Source organism: Rhinolophus ferrumequinum, chromosome 22, assembly GCF_004115265.2.
Source record: "Rhinolophus ferrumequinum isolate MPI-CBG mRhiFer1 chromosome 22, mRhiFer1_v1.p, whole genome shotgun sequence".
Classification (NCBI taxonomy): Eukaryota; Metazoa; Chordata; class Mammalia; order Chiroptera; family Rhinolophidae; genus Rhinolophus; species Rhinolophus ferrumequinum.
Genome location: NC_046305.1, coordinates 27,184,795 through 27,206,975, shown reverse-complemented (window position 1 = coordinate 27,206,975; position 22,181 = coordinate 27,184,795). Strand labels below are relative to the sequence as shown.

At 37.5% G+C, this 22,181-nt stretch overlaps 1 protein-coding gene across 11 annotated transcripts in view; it reads left to right on the top strand.

The window, feature by feature from the left end:
- ZC3H11A (zinc finger CCCH-type containing 11A) overlaps positions 1 to 15,854 on the top strand; it is a 32,605-nt gene extending 16,751 nt beyond the window's left edge. For 9 of the 11 annotated variants that reach the window (XM_033093709.1, XM_033093706.1, XM_033093701.1 and 6 more), the window contains 14 exons: positions 307 to 430; positions 1,050 to 1,253; positions 1,375 to 1,491; positions 1,756 to 1,836; positions 2,664 to 2,774; positions 3,716 to 3,778; positions 5,140 to 5,232; positions 5,917 to 5,985; positions 9,309 to 9,812; positions 10,160 to 10,239; positions 11,534 to 11,846; positions 12,346 to 12,512; positions 12,899 to 12,966; positions 13,865 to 15,854. In XM_033093709.1, coding sequence (XP_032949600.1) covers positions 307 to 430; positions 1,050 to 1,253; positions 1,375 to 1,491; positions 1,756 to 1,836; positions 2,664 to 2,774; positions 3,716 to 3,778; positions 5,140 to 5,232; positions 5,917 to 5,985; positions 9,309 to 9,812; positions 10,160 to 10,239; positions 11,534 to 11,846; positions 12,346 to 12,512; positions 12,899 to 12,966; positions 13,865 to 14,123 — 2,253 coding nt within the window. In that variant the 3' untranslated portion in view covers positions 14,124 to 15,854. The remainder of the gene's footprint in view (positions 1 to 306; positions 431 to 1,049; positions 1,254 to 1,374; positions 1,492 to 1,755; positions 1,837 to 2,663; positions 2,775 to 3,715; positions 3,779 to 5,139; positions 5,233 to 5,916; positions 5,986 to 9,308; positions 9,813 to 10,159; positions 10,240 to 11,533; positions 11,847 to 12,345; positions 12,513 to 12,898; positions 12,967 to 13,864) is intronic. The other 2 variants (XM_033093704.1, XM_033093710.1) reach the window with 2 other exon arrangements.
- The last annotated feature ends 6,327 nt before the right edge of the window (positions 15,855 to 22,181 follow it).

Below are 22,181 nucleotides of genomic sequence, written 5' to 3'. Positions count from 1 at the left end.
GTAGAGATTCAAACCCTCTTATCTTTGATTTCACGATCTTAGCTACGATAGTATCCTGCATCTCTAAATTAAGTGTAGATATTTAGAGTTCCAGGATGAGGGCAAGGAGTGAAGAATAGTAGATAAGTCACTTCCCAGCTCCCTTCATCTCTACATCATGCTTAGAGCTTGTGACTTTCAGCAACCCTTCTTCCTCCTGCTCAAAATCATCTCATGTTTCAGATTTTTGAATACCATATATGAACTTTGTCCAGAAAACAGCACTTCATTTTTTAATTTGAAAACAATGTGTTTTTCCCCTTACAGAAAAAACGCAGTGAGATTCCTTGTTATTGGGAAAATCAACCAATGGGATGTCAAAAACTAAACTGTGCTTTCCATCACAACAGAGGACGTTATGTTGATGGTCTTTTCCTACCTCCAAGCAAAAGTGAGATGTTTTTCATTTTAAAATAATAATTACTATATAATGAACACCTACTATGTACACTGTTCAAAGTACTTTATATATGTTGCCTTGTTCATTTAAAAATAATAATTACTATATAATGAACACCTACTATGTACACTGTTCAAAGTACTTTATATATGTTGCCTTGTTATACTCTTCTGAGAGAGTGGTATTATTTCCATTTACAGATGAAGGAACTGAACTTTATTAAGGTTAAATGACTTATACACATTCATAAACCGATAAGTAGCAGGGTCACGATTGAAACTGTTGCCAAAAGCCATGCAGCCTCACAAGTGTTTTTTGCATGACAATTTAGATTACTGTAGCTTACTTCATTCCTATTTTCTTATCAGACCCATAGAGGTTTTTGAAAGAAACTTGATTCTCTGGGCCAAGGGTTGGCAAATCTGTTCCTCCACCTGTTATGTAAAGTTTTATTGGAATGTAACCATGCCCATTCATTTTCATATTTTCTGTGGCCAAATTTTGTGCTACAGAGTTGAGTACTTGAGACAGAGATCTACAAAGCCTGTAATATTTACTGTCCAGCTTTTTACAGAAAGTTTGTTGATGCATGACAATTTTGTATGTCTAGCTGTGTTGCCCATTGTGCCTGAGTCACCAGAAGAGGAAGTGAAGGCTTGCCAGCTCACAGTTCAACAGAACAAATTGTCTGTCCAGTCTAATCCCTCCCCTCAGCTGCGAAGTGTGATGAAAGTAGAAAGTTCAGAAAATGTTCCTAGTCCCACACATCCACCAGTTGTAATCAATGCTGCAGATGATGATGAAGATGATGATGGTAAGTTTTAGCTCTTTCTTTAAGGCAAGTAAGTGATCAGGTCACTTAGTGAATTAGAATCAGGATTAAAGCTCTAGGCCTGTTCTTGATTGCAAATTTCCCTTAAATATTGATAATACAGATCAGTTTTCTGAGGAAGGTGATGAAACCAAAACACCTACCCTGCAATCAACTCCTGAAATTCATAATGGATTACGAGTGGCTTCTGCCCGGAAACCTGGGGTCAATTTAAAACAAGGTAAGAAGAGGATATATTGATGCAGGTTCCTACTCATAAATCTTACAGCAGTATTGAATGTATCCAAACTACCTGTGAAATATAGTTCACGATCACCACCACCTCCCTCTTCCTTGCCCCCATTACACACCTATCCACACACACACTCTTACACATACTTCGTCTTACTCATTTAGAAAACATCTGAATGCCTGCTATGTACAAATAAAATGCAAAGGTGGAAAGGTGCTAATTCCTCATATGATTGCTATTTGCATTTCTCAGGTGAATGTTTGAATTTTGGAATAAAAACTCTTGAGGAAATTAAGTCAAAGAAAATGAAGGAAAAATCCAAGAAGCAAGGTGGTAAGTAATCAGTTTTGACATAGATCGTTGAGTGTTGCTAAAAAAAAAATACTTAGGACACTTCCAATGATAAGAACCCTTGGCATCAGCCAAAATGACTTCTGTGGCTGGTTTGAAGAAAAAACACAGACTTACTTAAAATCATGATTGCTCTTTTAATTCATTAAAGCTGTGTTTCAGTTCCTAACTATCCAGAGCTAAGCAATAAAGAATCCAAAACTTTATCTTGAGAAATACAACTCTAAAGAGCAGTATATAAACCATATTAAACGAGGAAAAACTTTATTTTTTAGTAGATGAATTCTTCTCAAGGATTTTCTTCTGGAGCTTGCCTCAGTCTTGTTGATACATTTATATATTTACAACCCTAAAAATTACAGTGTGAAAAGTAGTATTTAGAGAGAATCAAGTGGTTATTTCTAAGTACTCTCTGGGTAAAGCTTGTTGTATAGGAGTTGTGTTTTGCAGATGATTGAATTTCGAAGAAAAAAAGTTGAATTGACACACCTGATAGCTGGTGTGCTTCTTGAGGTTAACTTTAGAATGTTAGCCTTATTGGTAAATAAAAGTAGATTGAATGCCTAAGTCACTCAAAACAATTTTATGTTTTATTTACACCATACCCAAGGAAGATAAGAAATAAGGATTATCTCCCCTTCTCCCACCACCACGCTATGTTACTGGGCAAACAGGAACAGGGAGACTGATTGGCCTGTAGTTGTCCAGTGGTCTGTGTTGGACTGCCTGGTCACAAATCAAAATTTCTTGACATGAGATAGCTTTATTTTCCATAAATTATTCGCTGTTTTTTGACTTGCTTTATTTAGAAGGTTCTTCAGGAGTTTCCAGTCTTTTACTCCAACCTCAGCCCATTCCAGGTCTCGAAAAAGAGAATGTCCGGACTGTGGTGAGGACAGTAACTCTTTCCAACAAACAAGGTGAGGTATAAGTTGGTCTTAAGGTTTGTCAGGCTATGTGTTTTGAATAACTGGGAGAGCAAAATCCTTGTGTCTATTTTACCTTTGATGTATTTGCAGGAAGAGTTCAGTATGTTGGTCAGATAGAAGGATGAAAAGAAGTTAGTGCGTTTGACTATTTAAAAGGTTGAAATTCTTAACTCATGCAGTTGTCACATATATGTATCTTTAACTTTTATATTTACTGTTTATTTGTATCCACTCAACATAATTTTTTGACTGCCCATTGTGGATAAAGAACTATAATAAACCCTTTAAGTTACAGAAATATTTCCCTTAATAGTTTTAAATCTAGTAAGGAATATGACACAAGTAATTATCATATGCAGGTACAGGTAAATGTTTGTGCCATTCAGGCAACAAAGAATCAGAGGAAAGAGCTCACTTCTGGAGTGATCAAAGAAGGTTATATAGGAGAGTTAGCTAGCAGTGGAGTAAGATTTTACTTAGTATATCGAAGTGCACAAGCAAAAGTATAGGTTGAGTTTATAAACAATTGATTAGAAGAATCAATTTTATGTTCTATTTACACATCATACCCAAGGTAAATAGGAAATAGAGATTATCTCCCCTTCTCCCATCATCACACTGTGTCACTGTGGGCAAACAGGAACAGAGAGACTGATTGGCCTGTAATTGTCCAGTGGTCTGTGTATACTTGTCTTTGTATACTTGGCTACTATTAATAATTAGTACTGTGCTATTGCTTCCCTTTGGGCTGTGCATTTGGCTATTTAAATTATTTGATAGGTTAAATTTTTTTATCTTTAATGTGATAATCTACCTTAAGACTGAGATCTGATTTTCATGAGACTGCCTGAGTGGATTTATGTTACTATCAGTACGTACTGAATACAGAAAAATTGGCTAATGGTAGCGAAATTCTGTTTTCGCCATTTTAGGAGAAGAACCCATGGTAAGATTGAGTCTCACTGAGAGACTGGGGAAACGAAAATTTTCAGTAGGTAAGTTTTGTGCATTACCTTTGTTTTCTGCTTGTTTGTGTATTAACATGATACCCTCTCCAAAATTCTCTTTATACAAATGCCCTGTATTCTTGGCTGAAAGTACTCATAAAATTTCCTCATGTTTTTCACATGTGCATTATTACACCTTACATTAAAGTCATAAAATTTTATAGTGTTATAATTTATTTGATTATGGCCAATTTTTTTTAGAAAGTACTAGGTTTAAAAAACTGAAGAATATCTTTCTACGGACAAATTGAAATTTGAGTTTTTAGAGGGGAAAGAAATATCCAGTTACTATAAATCAGTTGCTGAATTTATTAGTGCTAGTTCATATTTAGAAGAAAAGTATTTTATTCTATTAACTGAATAGTTGTGTATCTACTTTAGTATGTCTGAAAAGGATTACTTTGAAAATCTTCTCTGACATAGATTCCTTTATACTCTTTTAAAATGTGCTTACAAATATGAAATCTTACGTTTTGTGTTTTCTTTTGATACCATTCTCACTGCCTGGGAAATTTTGGTAAAAAAAAAAATATATAGAAATAAGCTATTTTAATATCAGCATAGATGTAAACTTTGTGATTTTGGGTTTCATATTTAAATTATAAATGAGAGGAGAGAGAAAATCATACCCTGTGTAGCGTCTTTCACGCTACAATTTCCCTGTGTAGCGTTTTTAATGGGACCCTGCGAAGTTTGTATCTTTAGTCAAGGAATCCAGCAAAGTTTTAACAACTCATGACATTTAAACAACTTGTATTGACCAGTCTAATATAAGAACCCAAGAGTCTGGAAACTTGGTTCAGGACTTGGCTCCATCGCTAATTGGTTAATTGGCTAAGATACAGAATCTTTCATAACTTTAAATTTCTCATCTGTAATTGAGGGCTGTTTGGCCTTCAGAGTCTTCATTTCACAGAAAAATTTTCAATTTTGTGATTCTTTTACTGTCCTCTTAATCATCCCTGGTACATTAAACCACAAATTTAACTAGAATTCATCATTTGGCCAGTTAAGATTTTTTTGTACATGAAGATTTTTTTTCATATATTCCTAATTCTGAATTTCAGCCTTAACCAGGACTTATAAATCTTTTGTAGTTTTAGTCAGTTATTAGGTAAATATTAATTTGTACATTCTAATTTTTGCCCCTTTCTTTACCTCTTTGTTTTTGGGACATTTTTGTTGCTTCTCTAACACTGAGTACTAAGGAAGCAAGTGAATGAACACACCATATATTAATAAATGCAGAAAACTTAAAGAAGTATTTCACATTGTAGGTTTTTGCCTATATTTCTTGACCTTGCTAGAAATTGACTTGAACTCCTAAACTAAGTTTCCTCTGTTTATAGGTGGCGACAGTGATCCTCCATTAAAGCGTAGCCTTGCACAGAGGCTAGGGAAGAAAGTTGACGCTCCAGAAACTGACCAAACACCAAAGAAAGGTACCTTTGTTGCAGTGCACTGTGTGTGTGTGTGTGTGTTCCTGACACTTGTGTCCTGTAGTGTTAATGGGTATTGTTTGTTACTCTTGTTCAGATAAATTAGATTATTTTTGGTATCCATTTTATTCATTCACACATTTGAGTGTTTACTGTTCTAGATTCTAGGTAAACACCTTTGGATAAAATAAACACCATCACAATCCTCAGGAGCTTACAGTATAATGGCAGATAGGAATACTTATATATTGTGATTAATTCTGTGGCAGGAAAAGTACACAGTGTTTATGGAAGCACAAAATTTGTAGCCAGTTTCCCTTGCTCTTTGCCTATCAATTATATTGAAGACTCTCATAACTAAAGAGCATATTCAAATAGATCTTGGGAGAGAAGACCTTTTGATGCCAATAAGATTTTAGAAGGTTATGTAGTAACAAAATTACTTTATTAAATTCAGAGTTTTGCTTTTCAGATCTAAAGAAAGAGAAATTTTTAAGCTCTCCAGAGAGCTCTAAGGAATCCATGATTTCCATAGATCTTACTGTAGAAAGAAAAGTTTAAGACCTGGAGACATTTTAAAAAAGCATTTGCATTGGAAGACTAATTTGTGACCTTTGAAAAAGATATTTGACCTATAAAAAGCCTCTGTTCTACTTTTGGTTTAATTTTTTTTTTTTTTTTTAATAGCTCAAGTTTCCAAGTCTCTGAGGGAACGATTAGGCATATCAGCTGGTCCAAACAATGAGGAGGCAGCAGGTACCAGTTTTTGATATATTTTTTCCTTGCTGTAAAATCTTTACTGTTCTCCTGTTTACCTTTTGAGTTAAGTTAGGGCTTGTGATTTATGGTTTTTGTGGTTTTGTTTGTTTTTTAAGTAATTGATTACTCTGGTATGAATTCTCTTTTTGTACTTAAAAATGGCATAATGATTGTTCATCATAGCTTTGATAATAGGAAATTAGAAACAACATAAATATCCTACAAAAAAGAATTAAATTAGGGTAGTTAATGTACTAAAATAATTACTGTCATGAAAAGTCATGTTCTGAACAGTAATGAAAAAGAGTTGTAAAAGAACACATTGCCTTAGGGTAAAATAAGAGGTTTGGGGTTTTAAAAAATTTTTATTCTTTTTATGAAATTTATTTTCTTATAATAGAAACTTATTCTCAGGAAGAAGTCCATATGTATAAGATGATTTCGATTTGAAAATATATCCCTAGATAAAACACTGCAAAAAAATACACCAGAATATTAACGTTGGTTTTATCTGGGTATTAAGGTTTTAAGTAATTTTAATTTTCTTCTTCATATTCTTCCTGTACTCTAATTTTTAAACTGTTTAAATTGCTAGATATAACTACATAAGTGCATATATATATGTGTACAATTTAATAATAAAACGAACATCCATGTACTCAACTATTTAGCTTATTTATATGTTACTGGATTCAGTTGGATGCTTTTTAATTTTTATATCTATATTTATGAATGGTGTTAGCCTGTGCTTTTCCTTTTTCATTTGATTTTTACCTAATTTGGAGATTAAGATTTTACCAACACTTATAAAAAGGGAATCTGATGATGTCACATATTCGTATTCCTTTGTAAACAACCTTTCTGTTTTCTCTTTATGGAATTCTTGTTAGATGTTGGAGTTTTGGGGCATGCTCCACCGGTCTTAACCATGCCTTCATACAATCCATCCCTTTGGGTTTTTTGTCTCACTTTTTATGATCTTTGCTTGGCTTTATTTTCTAGGTTAGGAATTGACAAACTTTTTCTGCAAAGGGTCAGATAGTAAATATTTTAGGCTTCGCAGTCCACAGTCTCAGTCACAAGTACTCAACTCTGCCATTATAGTGTGAAAGCAGCCATATGCAACATGTAAATGAATAACCGGCTGTGTTCGAATAAAACTCTATTTCTAAAATTCAGACCATGGCCAGATTTGTCCCATGGAGATCAGTTTGCCATCCCTGTTCTAGATGGCTGATTTTCAACCAGCCTTGTCTTTTTTTTATTGTTCAGTCCTGTTTTTACTCCCTGATTTCTAGCTGCTCTGGGGTTTCTAATTTAAATTTTAAAAAAGTTGTGTGTGTGGGTGTGTGTGAGAGAGATATTTTCTACTTTATCACACTCTACATATTTTGGTTCGTTTTTAACGTTGTTGCTTTTCCATAATTGTAAGTACCTGGTCTAGGTTTCCTCTGTGATTCTAAAAGTCTTTTTTCCAAGTAGTCCTCTCTTTTGGCTGAGACCTGACTTAAAATGTCTGCCTAAATGGAGAGGGTACGTACCACTAAAAGGCAGCTCGTATGGGTTGCAGGCTGGAAGGCTTGGGGGCCGATACAATTACTACCGTAAGAAAGACTTTCTAGCTTTGCTTTTTGCTTTCTTCCCGCACCATCTCCCTTTTCCTGCTGGGCATTTGTAAAAGCCTGAAATTTTTCATGCTCTTCTTTTTCTCCAGCCCCAGCATCCTCATAATGTGCTCCCTTCCCCAGCATATTCTCTTTTTAGGGTGCAGTTTTCAGAAAGTCATGACTGGCCCAACTGTTCTATGGGGGTCTATAAGCCATCCTTAAATTTCTACCCACTATTGCTTTTCATACTAGTTTGGCAGTTTTCTTTGGCTCTGCTGGGAAGAATATCTCACTCCTACAGTTTATCTATTTCTGTTTTTCTGTAAATTCAACATCTGTTTATTGTCTCAGAAATTGCTCAAGATTTATGCTCTGCCAGTGACATCCTTATTTTCCATTGCTATTGTGGATTTATTCTACTTTTAATGTCTTTATAGTTTTGATGAAATTTTCGTAGGGTAGGGAAATGGTCTCCATGTCACCATTTATGTTGTACTCTCTTGAAATGGTAATTTTGAGATCAGTCTACATCTTGAAATGGAAGAATTTTCATTTTAAAAGCCTAAGGAAATCAGTAAATAAGTGATTCCTGTCTAACAAGTACTGTACTTAAATATTGCAGGTAACTAAATGTAGTCACTGTTCTCATGAAGTGTCTAGTATGGTTGGAAATAGCAGTCAATTATGGTATTGTATGATCAGTGCTGTGATCTGAGAAGCAAACTAGATTTGGAGGGTGTCAGGATCTAAGGTGAACTCAGTTAAAACTAACTGGGAAGCAACAGAAAAGAAACCAGTAGGGACTATTCCACGTAGAAGGAACCACATATTCAGAGGTTCAGAAGGTGAGACAGAACATGGCGTGTTTAAGGTTGAATCGAAAAGGATATTTTTTGTTTTCAATCTTGCATTGAAAGCTGTTATTTAGTGATTAAATGTGTGTTTGTATAATCCCCAAATTCTTGTTTCTTCCACATCACTTCATTATTTCTTTCTTTAGCCCTTTAGTAATGAGAATATGCATATCTGTCAAGTGTGCAGCTTGAGCTTTAAAGAGATGTAGAATGATTAATGTATCATTAAAAATAGCTCAGTGGCCTGCCAATCTCTGTGCCTTTCCCATTTTTATCCTTTAAATATCACTTAAATATTACTTCCTCTGTAAAGCTTCCTTCAAACAGTTCCTAGACAAAGATTGGTGTTCTTGCTACATGCACCTATATAGCATTATACTTACTTTATCAAAGTTATCATTATCATACTTCTTTGATTCATTATTGGTATGTTAGACTGTAACCTACATGTGGGCAGAGATTGTATTTTGCTTAGCATTTCATTTCTAGCACAGTATCAGCACGTGTTTATAGCAATGAGTGAATGGAAAAATTAATTTGTTGCTATTTTTACTGGTAAGATTTATAATGACAAGTTTCCCCAACTAGTAAATGGCTTCCAGGTTCCTCAAAAATAAATTTCTGCATGGAAATCCAAATCAGAAATTTTTGCCTCCCTAAGAGTTTTCCTTGAGGGCCACTACCTGAAACATGCAGTATTCTAAAATTGAGATGGAAAGTAATGTATTTTTGATCATTTTAATTGCCTACGTAAATGATACCACTCTATTGGACTCTGTCCTGATGCAAGAATAGAGACTATAAGTCATTGAAAGATGAACTCCAAGTACAGTGACTTGTTTTTCCCCCATGAAAACAGAGAGAATTGCTAAAGTTGGTGAGATCCATGTAAAGACATTGGAAGAAATTCTTCTTGAAAGAGCCAGTCAGAAACGTGGAGAACTGCAAACTAAACTCAAAACAGAAGGACCTTCAAAAGTTGATGATTCTACTTCAGGAACAAGAAGCTCCTCCAGTATTCGAATCAAAACCTTCTCTGAGGTCCTGGCTGAGAAGAAACATCGGCAGCAGGAAGCAGAGAGACAAAAAAGCACAAAGGATGTAACGAGTATCAAGTTAAAGACTGATAATGAAATTAAAAAAACAGTGGTTTTACCATCCCTAGTTGCCAGCAAAGGACAGTCAGAGGAACCTGCAAGTAGAACAAAGTCTGTGCAGGAGGTGCGTATCAAGACACTGGAGGAAATTAAACTGGAGAAGGCACTGAGGGTACAGCAGACTCCCGAGAGCAGCACCAGCTCCCAGTCTCAGCCTGAGGCCACCTCGGGGGCAAGGCGACTTCTCCGTATCACCAAAAAATCAGGTAACAAAAGAGCTTGGTCTGTAGTACCACGTGTCCAAGTAATATTTCAGAGGGTAGTGTCCCACAGGATATTTATTCATTGGAATTCTGTGATTTTCTTTACTCAGATAACTTTTGAAAACCACTGGATTAAATGAAGTTAAGCTGTTTCTGAACAGCGCACAATATAGACCTTTGACATTTCAATGTGCATTTTGAAACTTTATGCGGACTAATGGACTTTATGTACAATTTTATTTGTCCTATCTTTATTTGTCCTTACTTTCATTAAGAAAAGTTTTGTTTAACTTCATCTGTCACGAAGTCTCAGCCTAAATGAAATAATGATGTGTTCAATGTGAACATAGGTATAAAAGAAGAAAAGAAACTTCAAGAAGGAAGTGAAGTTGCTTCTCGGAGTAGTGTTACTAGAACAGAGGCTAAAGAGGTGAGTTAAAATCATTTTATAATTTTGTCCATGGCAAGTGAAGGCTAGATGAAAGGTGAAATGTGCTTTTTAGTATTAGCTTATAATAAATTTATGTTTAACACTTCACTGATATATTAGCTAAGTAGTCTTTCACTATGCTTATAATTTTCTGTGGGGAGAAAAAGAATTATTTTTCTGTGGGAGTTTTCTATACTTATCTGTATATCATCAGTGTTCTCTGCCCTTTCAAAGTTTTTAAGTGGCCATTAATATATTTTTTTCCACCTCTCCCTCGCCCCCTCCAGTTCAAGCCATTGTTTCTTAGTCTAGTTGTGTAGGACACAGTTCCCTGGCCCATGCTGGTATTATGAGCCTTGCACTCCCCCCCGGCTGAGGCAGTTGGTTGGCAGCACTCGCTGGCTGCTGAGCACTCACACTGGCTGCCAGCCACTCATGGTAGCACACGGCAGCCCGCAACAGCCTGTGGCAGCACTCAGCAGCCCGCCACAGCTCTTGGCAGTTTACGACAACCTCTGTTGTTCACAGTCTTAGCTGTAGAGGGCGCAGCTCACTGGCCCATGTGGGAATTGAACCGGCGACCTCGGTCGTTAGGAGCGTGGTGCTCCAGCCACCTGAGCCACCGGGCCAGCCCTGGCCATTAATATTTTTTAAACTTAAGTTTTTTTCCTGCCTTTGAGAGAATGCCAATTCATTGTACAAAACTTGGGACTTTTTATTTTTATAGAACGAGAAACTATAATTCCACAACCTATGAGTAACCACTGTTCGTTTTTTTCATGAATTTCCTTCAAGCCTTTTGGTTATATACACATGTATGTGAACTTGTTTAATGTTTGACTCATGTTTAAAATGTCATTGAGAATTTACAGTGTATAATTTTGCACCATGCTTTAACTTCACCATGTTAATAATTCTTCAAGGCATTTTTTTTTACTGGCCATATAGTGTTCTGTTACACAAATGTAGACTATTTCTGGACATGTAGGTTTTGTTTCACACAATTAAAATAGTGAACATCTTTGTGCAAGTCTCTGTGTAGAAATCATTTGTATTAGACTTAGGGTCATGATTGTGTAGCCTGTAGAATTTGGGTTTTTATTGTTCCACACATTTTTAATCTTTCATCTTTAGCTTGGTGTTTTTTATTTAATATCAAATGAAGAGCAAAGGCTCTTGTGTTCTGGATCATGTGACATTGCTTGATCTAGATGTTAGCCTTGTAACTTAGTAACTGTCATACAGGTTGTTAGAGGGACTGGATTTTAATTTTGTCATTTAAATTTATCCATAGGCTTCAGATGAGACAACAGGAGTTGGCATCACTAAAATTCAAGTCAAGAGATGTGAGACCGTGAGAGAAAAGCACATACAGAAACAGACAGAGAGGGGAACCTCACAGAAGGAAAAATCAGTTTTGACACCTGTTTGGGGAGATGTAGACTCTTGCAATACCCACATAGCAGAGAAGCCAAGCATTACACGGTTCCTGACAAAGCGGCTTCCCACAAAAGCATCTCAGAAGGCAGAGGTAGAAACCTCAGGGATTGGGGATTCAATATTGAATGTGAAATGTACAGCACAGACCTTGGAAAAAAGGGGGAAAGGTGAGTGTTTTTTCTAGTGTGTTGCCTTAGGATCTCAAAATTAACAAATTTCAGTAATTCCCTGGCAACAGTTGGGTTGAATTTCATTTGCCTTGTAACCTGGTCACACAGGTGGATAGTAACAATTCTTACAATTCTATTTAAAAAGGCAAAACTAGAAGAGTTTCTTTCTCAATTTGAAATTGCTATTTAAAAATCTTTGCCTTAAACTTTTCTGTGGTGTATCTTTCCTTTGGTTTTGAAGAAGAAAAACAAGGAATAGAAGAGCAATAACGAATTTAAGAGCCATTGAAAAGGAACCATTTGAGTATACATCTACATTATGGTCATGTGTAGTGCAGATTACTTGTGGATCATTTTCAGTCTGGTTTTGTTTGTTTTATTTTTAATTATTTGTGGTATATCTGATACTACGAAGGAATTTTTATATTCTGAGTCATTCTCCATGTAAAAGAGGAATTTTTCTAGCTATTAATCAAATGTTTTCTGTTCCTTGTAGCTAAACCCAAAGTGAATGTGAAGCCATCTGTGGTTAAAGTTGTCTCCTCCCCCAAATTGGCCCCCAAACGCAAGGCACTGGAGGTCCACCCTGCTGTCGTTGCAGCTGTGAAGCCACTTAGCTCCAACAGTGTCCTGCAGGAAAGCCCAGCTAGAAAAGCAGCTGTGGTAAGCAGCAGACCCAACTCAGTGATGTTTTAGTCTGTGTGTTAGGAAAGCAGGGAAGATTAACTCTCTGTTAGCTCTCTATCTACATCCGTGTGTAATATTTCCTGCCATTTCGTAAATATTTTTTTGTTTAGGTTGTTACTGTATTTTACATTTATAGTTAGACATTTGTGGAGTGGTGGCAAGATAGTATTTTTAAAAGCTAGTTTTGGTGTGTTTAAAATATTTTGCTTATTTGTACAGTCAACCTTTGGATTATTTATTCTTGGATTCCCTGGCTTAAAGAATAATAGCCATGATTCCAAATAGGTGGCAAAAGAAAGTGAATATGCTCAAATAAAAAAGCCTGACTCTCCCACTGAATTACCTTACTCTTACTTTTGTAGGCTGTTGTCCCACTCCTTTCTGAGGACAAATCAGTCACTGTGCCTGAGACAGAGAAACCTAGAGACAGGTAATACCTTGCAATTTTTTTTTTTTTTTAAAGATTTTATTGGGGAAGGGGAACAGGACTTTATTGGGGAACAGTGTGTACTTCCAGGACTTTTTTCCAAGTCAAGTTATTGTCGTTTCAATCTTAGTTGTGGAGGGTGCCATTCAGCTTCAAGTTGTCCTTTTAGTCTTAGTTGTGGAGGGCACAGCTCAGCTCCAGGTCCAGTTGCCATTACTAGTTGCAGGGGGCGCAGCCCACCATCCCTTGCAAGAGTCGAACCGGCAACCTTATGGTTGAGAGGACGCGCTCCAACCAACTGAGCCATTCGGGAGCTCAGCGGCAGCTCAGCTCCAGGTGCCGTGTTCAATCTTAGTTGCAGGGGGCACTGCCCACCAATCCTTGCGGGACTCGAGGAATTGAACGGGCAGCCTTGTGGTTGAGAGCCCACTGGCCCATGTGGGAATCAAACTGGCAGCCTTCAGAGTTAGGAGCATGGAGCTCTAACCACCTGAGCCACCGAGCCGGCCCCTTGCAATTTTTTTAAATCAACTTTAGACCACTATTGTTTATGCTTTCTAGGGAATAACATAAACATTTACAATTTAGCCACATCTAAATAAATCTGCTAAACTTCAAATTAATTGCAATAAAACATGATGCTCAGGGTTGCTGCTTTCCTTAGGTGCCACTGTTTCTATTTTGCCTGTTTTATTTAAAAAATGTTTTAAACACCTATCTGAATTCTGCTTTAAAAGGATGAAAATGCTTTATCCTAAATTAGTAAAACAATTCCTTTTGTGTGTTCTCAGAAACAACTCTTTGCTGCAAACTCTTTGTGTCCCTGAGACTAGGTGGTCCAGCCAACCAGTGACACAAGGCAGTTTTCTAATAATCTTTTGGGGGCTTTTCTTTCTTACAGTCTTGTGCTGCCTCCAACCCAGTCTTCTTCAGATCCCTCCCCACCAGAAGTATCTGGCCCTTCCTCATCCCAAATGGCCACAAAAACTCGCCGACTCAGCTCTGCCTCAACAGGAAAGCCCCCGCTGTCGGTGGAGGATGACTTTGAGAAACTAATATGGGAGATTTCAGGAGGCAAATTAGAAGCTGAGATCGACCTGGATCCTGGGAAGGATGAAGATGACCTTCTGCTTGAGCTGTCAGAAATGATTGATAGCTGAAGGTGGTAGTGGAACATTTGGCGGGGGGGGAAACTTGCCAAAACCTGGACTTAGTTTCATCTATTATAACATTTACCCAAGATGTTCATTTCTTTAGTCTAGAATTTGCTCCAAATCAGAAGTATACCTCTGAATTATCTGTATGTGTCCTGGATTCCTTGGGGTCAGATTTTTAAAGTCCCTTTAATAACCATTTCGTCCATTTGATGCCATTATTTAGCATCTTCAAGAAAAAGTTCTGTCTTAGCCCTCTCTCCACAAAAAAACAGAGATCCAAGTGAAGGGTGCAAGAGAACTTAGTGACTGACTCCTTGAGGTGTTTGTCAGTTTTGGCGTTTTTTCCCCTTTGTTGTATTATTTCTTTTATGTATTGTCTTAATGTGCTTAATGTTACCCGAGTTTAAAAAAGATGAAGACAGCTGCCACCGTTAAGGACCAAATTCCACACTTCCACTAAACAACAACAAGTCTACTCAGTCTGTGTTCAATTGTATGTCTTTTTAAAAGTATTTGGAGATTAAACTAAGCTTTAGAGAGAGCTGAGCAGCTCAGGAAGCCTGTAATCTGGACATAACTTTTTAGACCTGATTTTCATGTTTCTGCTGCTGTGTAAGCCTCTGAAGAGCAATAGCTAATTTATTATTACTGTAATTTTTTAAGGCTTTAAAGTGCCTCAGGGGTCCTCTGAAACTAATTTTCTATTTCTGGGATTCCCTGGATTCTTAATAAGAGATGGTGACATAATGATTAAGGAATTCTTTTTTTTTTTTTGGTATGAAAGTTGTCCCGTCTCTTATTTAGTACTTGCCTCCTACTAGCATTGAATTATTACAGGGATAAAAATTGGATTAATTTTCTATTTCTGACTCTCCCAGCAAACTCCTCTTGCCCAGTATTTGTTTGGTGTTCTTTAACCACCTGAGGGGGAAAAAATGCATTCATTCAAGCTGCCAATATTTATCTATGGACTAGCGGTACAATGAATTGTACTGTGGAAGGGATTATTTGAGATGTTCTGGGGGTGTATTGTATACCTTCCAGTTTTCGTCATTTCTGAATTGAATTTTCTTTTCTTGATGTTGGTCTCCTTCATATCACCTCAAGGTTTAGACTGAAGGAACAAGTATGTTGGGGATAATAGTCTTGAAAGGAGACATTGTACATAATCAAAAGGAAGACGAAAGAAGGACTGTCCGTTTTTATATTTTGCTGTAGGTGGCCAGTTGTTTCTCACAGGGAAATCTGACCCACCTGTCATGTTGGCTCCTAAGGAACTGCTGTTGTAAGCGGCTCATCCAGAGTTGAACGTCATGTCGCCTTGTTGGGAATATGAAAAAGGAAAAAAGCCACAGGACTGCCCATTTGGTCTTGGGAAGATTTCATGATTGTGCACGAGCAAAAATGACTTGAAATTTATGTATAGACACCTCTCTACCAATCCATCTACAGCTGACTGAATGTTGTATAATAGCCCTTCTCCAAAGCAGGGGTGGAATGTTCTGGTTTCACCACAGATTTTTGACTCATTTCATTTTTGGAATCAGCTTATAGATTCCAGGTCTTGTTTGTATATAACCTTATTCTTTTGCTTTTTAAAAAATAATTTTGTTTTCATATTTAAAGCGGTTGTATTCGTCAGTGATTCATGCTCAGCATTATTTGAACCATTTGCCATTACACAAAGAGAAATACTTATTTGTGTTTTAAATAAAACTGGTGTAGGAAAGTCTTGACGTGAGTTAAGTAGTCATACATCACTTCAGCCTAGGATCTGCCTCAGTAGAGGCCCCATTCAGAATGTTGTTGGTCTTTTGTGCTCCAATTTCACAGATGTTATTTGGCTTTAGAAACCTGTTAGAAGGTATATTTCCAGACTTACCCACAAGTATGCTTAGTTTTAGCCACATATGCTTTAGGTAAGAGTGAATGTTATTGTTATATGTGAGGATTTTTTTCTGACACTGACACTTAGCCATTATCATTGTTACTCAAGTAGTGCTATTAATTTTTTTAAAAGGATTTAGAAGTGATCTCAGATGGATAACAACAATTTAGAATTTTCAAGCATGAAGGCATATAAAATTTTTAATTTAGGAAAGTCCAGGTTTTTTTCAGTAGTGTGCCATTTTTTTGTTATGGTATTACATATAAATTTGTTAGCCACCAAAGAACGTAGATATTTTTTCTTCCAAACAGTACTCCCGACAAGTTGAATCAACTTTTCACAAAAAGCAAAACATTATGTATTTAGTTTTGAGTGATGGCTTTCAATTTTAACAGTAAGAAAAGGGGCCCACATGTTTCAGAGTTTGGCCTTAGCCAGAAATTTTGAGATAGTTTGTGATTCATGTATTTGTCTCACGCCAGAAATTTTGAGATAGATTGTGATTCATGTATTTGTCTCAAGTAATCCCTAAAATTGTGACCTTAACCTCAAATTCCAATGGGTTTTCTCTTTCGTATGCCTGGAGCAAAATTTATTTTTCATTTTGACCAATCTTTGAAACCACCATAGAGTTGAGAGTGATGTTTAATAATTATAGATTCAGAAATAAAGGTCATTCTATATTGATTAAAGTTTTAGGATCCTTTTCTAAAATTGGCTTCATTTTGCCAGAATATTTCTGCAATTCTTGAAAATACTTGCTTTGAATTTGTCAGTTTAACAACAAGAACTGTGTGGTCTCCAGTTGCTACTTTAAAAAGTAACACTTTTAAACTAGCTAACATTTATTGGGTACTTAGTGTGTACTCTTAATTCACATAATCATTTTGACACTAAATCTTAACATCGCATTAAAGATCACTGCTTTTTATCTTCACTGTAGTGTCAAAGTCAGTGTGTGTTCAGATTTAACAAGAAAGTACAGGTATATTATGTGTAATTGATTTTGATTCATTGAAACTTTCAAGAGCCTTAAATCATCTTTAGAAGCTGCTCAATAAATCTATGCAAGTTTCTACAGCCCACAGTTCTGACTGCATTAACAATTTATTCAAACTCCGCTTCAATTTATTTGAATTTACAGAATGGTATTAGTTAAGGGCATGAGCACAAAGAATATACTCAACCATTTTCTTAATATTGTAAAATAAAGTAGGCAAAGAATAGCAATGACCCTAAATAACAGCAATTCAGGTTTTAACTTTATTTTTAAAAAAATCAGGAAGTCACAAGATTGAGTGGGCCTATTAAAGTATTTAGGTTTGGTTGGGTTTAACTGCTAAGGTATTACTGAGTTTGAATCTATGGTGATGAGCAAAAAACAGTTTATTAAAACTTGGTATTGCTTGTCCTTAGGGGTTTTTTGCCTTTAGACTGACTGGTTTGTCCTCAGGAGTAAAGTAACGTCCTACAGAGTTAAGAATAAGGGTAAACAGCCAAGATTCAGACAGAAAAAGGCAGAGAAGGAAAAATGCTCAAGACTCCTCTCTGTTGAATAAGTAAGTAGAAATGAAATAGGAAATTGGATGGATTGAGAGCACTCAAAAAGAAATGTCAAGGGGAAGAAACAATGAAAGGAACCCTTACCCAATAGGTGTGAATGGTCACTTATTTGGGTTAGGAGCTCAAGAAGAGTGGTCAAGTCTAGACAAGCTACTGTGAGGAAATGTGAAAGAAAACAAACCTGCCACAGTATTTTCTGCTGCCATTCCTTGAAGAGGCTTACCGTAGAGCATTAGGAATTCTAACCATGAAACACCACTGACAACTAGGGATAAATAGGAATAAGGCAAACCCCCCTCCCCTTGAAATAACAGAGGAAATATGAGGTGCGATCAAAACATGGTGAATGTTTAAATTTTTAAAAATTACAGTAAAAGACACATTGCCATTAATCTCCCTCAAAATACTCCCCCTCGCTTAGAACACATCCCATTGTTCTTGCCACGTTCGGAAGCAGTTTTGGAAATCCTTTTTCATGAGTGTGTTCAGTTGTGCTGCCGTGGCTGCCTAGATGTCCTGACTCGATTCAAAACGTTTACCTTTCATGGTCATTTTGACTTTAGGGAAGAGCCAGAAGTCGTATGGTGCCAGATCCAGTGAATAAGGTGATGAGAACACACCGTAATTTATTTATTTGACAGAAATTGCCACACCAGAAGCGATGTGTGACAGCCTTTCTGGTGTGATAAACAAATACAGTGAATGCTGCTGCCGACTGAAGGCAGGGATCTTCAATACGGGAAACTGCACGTCGAACCCTTAGTAACTGTGACAAATTCCAACTTGTTTGGTGCAGTCAGTCGGGTGTGAGCTATGGTTGAGAGAAGGTATGTTTTAAAGTGTGCCGTAAATCATCCTCCATCAGGACGCTCCGTGTCACATACCGCTTCTGGTATATGGCAATTTTTGTCAAATAAAAACACTACGGTGTGTCCTCATCCACCTTACTGGATATGGTGCCATGTGACTTCTGGCTCTTCCCCAAAGTCAAAATGATTCAGGATATTGAGGCAGCAATGACAGTGCAACTAGAGACACTCGTGAAAGAGGACTTCCAAAACTGCTTCAGGACGTGGCAAGAATGATGGGTAAGTGTTTGAAGCGAGGGTATTTTGAGGGAGATTAATGGCAATGTCTTTTACTGTAATAAAATTTTTAAATTTACACATTCACTGTATTGTTTGATCACACCTCATACTTTAAAGAGGAAAGTAACAGGAGTGAAAGTAGGTGCAGGTATTAAGTGGATGATGCTATAGAGGGGATGAATGAAAATGTGTTTGAGATGCCAGGGAAAGCTTCCTTGAAGTGTCACAGCTGGAGTTTTGTGTAGCTTAGCAAAGGAGATGATTTGAGCTGCAAAGAAGGCCAAATTTAGCAGGTATTTAGAAGGTTTGTTTTTAGTGATCTCTGACCATCCTGTTAGTACTCAGAGTTTGCCTTGTGTCATTCTTTCAGTTTGCTGTCAACTATTCTTGGCTAAGGTATAAACTGATTTTTTTTTTAAAGGTGCAGACTTTAAATGCAAATCTGAGTCATTCTGCTTCCTAAAATCCTCCAATGACTTCCCCTTCCCTTAAAAATTAAATTCAGGTTTCAGCATAACTTGTAAGACCCTACTACCAGCCTCGTCTCCTGCCACTCACCCTTCACGCTCTCCACTCCAGCAACACTTCTCGCTGTTGACTTCTCTCACACTAACCTCTCTCTAGCCCTCTGCCTTTGTTAATGCTGTCTGTCTTCTAAATCTCTTTCTTCTCTTTTCTTTTGGCTAACTCCTTACACATTCTATGACTTCCAGGCTACCTCTCCCAACACTCTGCTTTCTGTCTCCAAATTGATTTGGTGCCTGTCCCCTAGGCATATACTCTGTTTTAAAATCGTTTACCTGTACATTTTCCTTGGCAGAGTATAAACTCATTGAGACAGATATTCTTACTAACCTATATATTCTCATCACCTGGTACAGACCTGGCACATAGAAGGTGTATTAGTTTGCGTGTATTAGTTTGCTAGGGCTGCCATAACAAAATACAACAGACTGGTGGCTTAAACAACAGATGTTTATTTTTTCACAGTTCAGAAGACGAAGTTCAAGATCAAGGTGTTGGCAAATTTGGTTTCTCCTGAGGTCTCTCTCTTTGGCTTGCATATGGCCACCTTCTCATTATACCCTCGCATGGTCTTTCCTCTGCATGCACAGGAATTTCTTATAAAGACACCGGTATTAATCTGTTTTATAAAGACACCATGTCGTGCGGGGTGTCAGGCGGGGTCTCTGGTCCCACTCCCCACATAAGAACGCAGTACATGGTGAAGCCAAAAAGGAACACCCACCAAGCCATAGGTAGGGGAGTCATACCACTATACTCTCACTGGCGGCTGGGTTGGAGACACAGGAACCAGGAGCAACACAATTCTCAACCCTCACTGTGCCGCTTGCAGACTCAGCCACCATCCTCTTGCTAGCCCTCATTTTTCTGCTAGCTAGCCAACCACGGCAGTTATATTAGTGCCCAATGGCTCACTGGTTACAGCTGACGGCCAACTAGCCACAGCTGATGGCCATTTGATCACAGTCGATGGCCATTTACTACCTGAGCCAGCACCTTTCTATGTGAGGCCGAGAGCCTGGAAACTGCTTTTTGGGGATCTGTCCCCACACACCAGTTACCTTGGATTAGGGCCCACTCACATGACCTCATTTAACCTTAATTACCTCTTAAGGGCCCATCTCCAAATATAGTCACTTTCTGAGGTACTGGGGCTTAGAGCTTCAACATACAAGCTTCATGGGGGCACACTTCACCCATAACAGAAGGCATTCAATAAATATTTGCTGAATAAATGAAAAAGTTGACCCACTTAGGGACTGTTGATCTTTGCTGGACTGCCCCTGTCTTTTCTCATCCCCATTCTTTGGTGTGCTTCTAAATCGCAGCTATTCAGCAAATTATGAGGCTTCTGGTTGAGATGGAAGGAACTGCAAGCTGAGAGGAAGGATTTTCTTCAATGTTTGCGAAGCCTGGAGGTGCCCCTTCTCAGGGTGTATCTCTTTGGACCAGTAATTCTCAAGCTTATTTTGCAGATACCTTGGGAATGACATGAAAATCTCAAATTTTACAAGAACATTGATTAGTTGCAATAAAGAAAGGAAACAAATGTTTCATAGTATTTTCCACTATCAATGAATTCATTCAATTAGTGATATATTCATTCAAAAGTTTCAAGATTCAAAATGTATATAATGGTATTCCTCCTCCCTCCTACTCCTGCCCCAGCTACCCAGTTGTCCAAAACCAACGTTATCAGTTGTTCATATACTCTTCCACAGATATTTTAGGCATATATACAGTAAGTCCTTATTTAACATCATCAATAGGGTCTGCACTTCAAGCAAAACAATGTAAAACGAAACCAATTTTACCATAAGCTAATTGATATAAACAAAAATTAAGTTCTTATACATCTCATCAATGTTATAATGAAATGATGCTGAAAGAAATTATGTTATCTGAGTATCTGCTATATAAGCAAATATATTTCCATACAATATCATGTATAAAACACATGATATTCTGCACCTTATTTGTTTATTACGAATGTTTATTATGTTTTTATTCTGAATAGTTTTAAATTGTGAATTACAAATTCATTACAAATCCTGTTTCATCTGTACCCGTATGTAGTGCAGGGGATCCTGCCGACTTCGCCATGTGTCGTGAGGGGTGTCTGGCGGGGTCTCTGCTCCCACTCCCCACACAAGAACGCAGGACATGGAGAGGCCAAAAAGGAACACCCATGGAGCCATAGGCAGGGGAGTCACACTACTACACTCTCGCTGGCAGCTGGGTTGGAGACACAGGAACCAGGAGCAACACAATTCTCAACCCTCACTGTGCCGCTTGCAGACTCAGCCACCATCTTCTTGCTAGCTCCCCCTTTTTTTGCTAGCCTAGCCACGGCAGTTATATTCATGGCTAATGGCTCACTGGTTACAGCTGACGGCCAACTAGCCACAGCTGATGGCCATTTGATCACAGTCGATGGCCATTTACTACCTGAGCCAGCACCTTTGTGAGGCCGAGAGCCTGGAAACTGCTTTTTGGGGCTCTGTCCCCACACCGTACCAACTTATCCATCCCTTTATCTGGCCCCCAAGGCTGAGACTAGGGTAAAGTAAGCAAGGTGCCTGGGCGCAATTCAAGGAGGTGCTCACTCTTGGGGTTGTATTCACAGATATGAGTGTGACTCCTTAAATTTTGTTCCTTAGGCTCATCCCATTTGATATCCAGCCCTGCTGGCTCCACTAGATTATTTTGAAGTAAGTCTCAGACATATCACAGCTTGCTTTTTGTCTTACTGTATATTGGATATAATTTCATATCAGGACACAAAGAGCTTCTTCAATCTTGGTTATAGTTGTCTATGGTATTACACTGACTATACAATAACTGAGCAAATCCCTATTGATGGACATTTAGGTTGTTTCCTGTCTTGCTATTTTAAACAATGCTGCAATTATTAAGTTATATCACACGTAAGTTTATCTGTAGAACTAAATACCTACAAGTAGAGTTTAATAATTGACATTACCACTATTTTTTGAT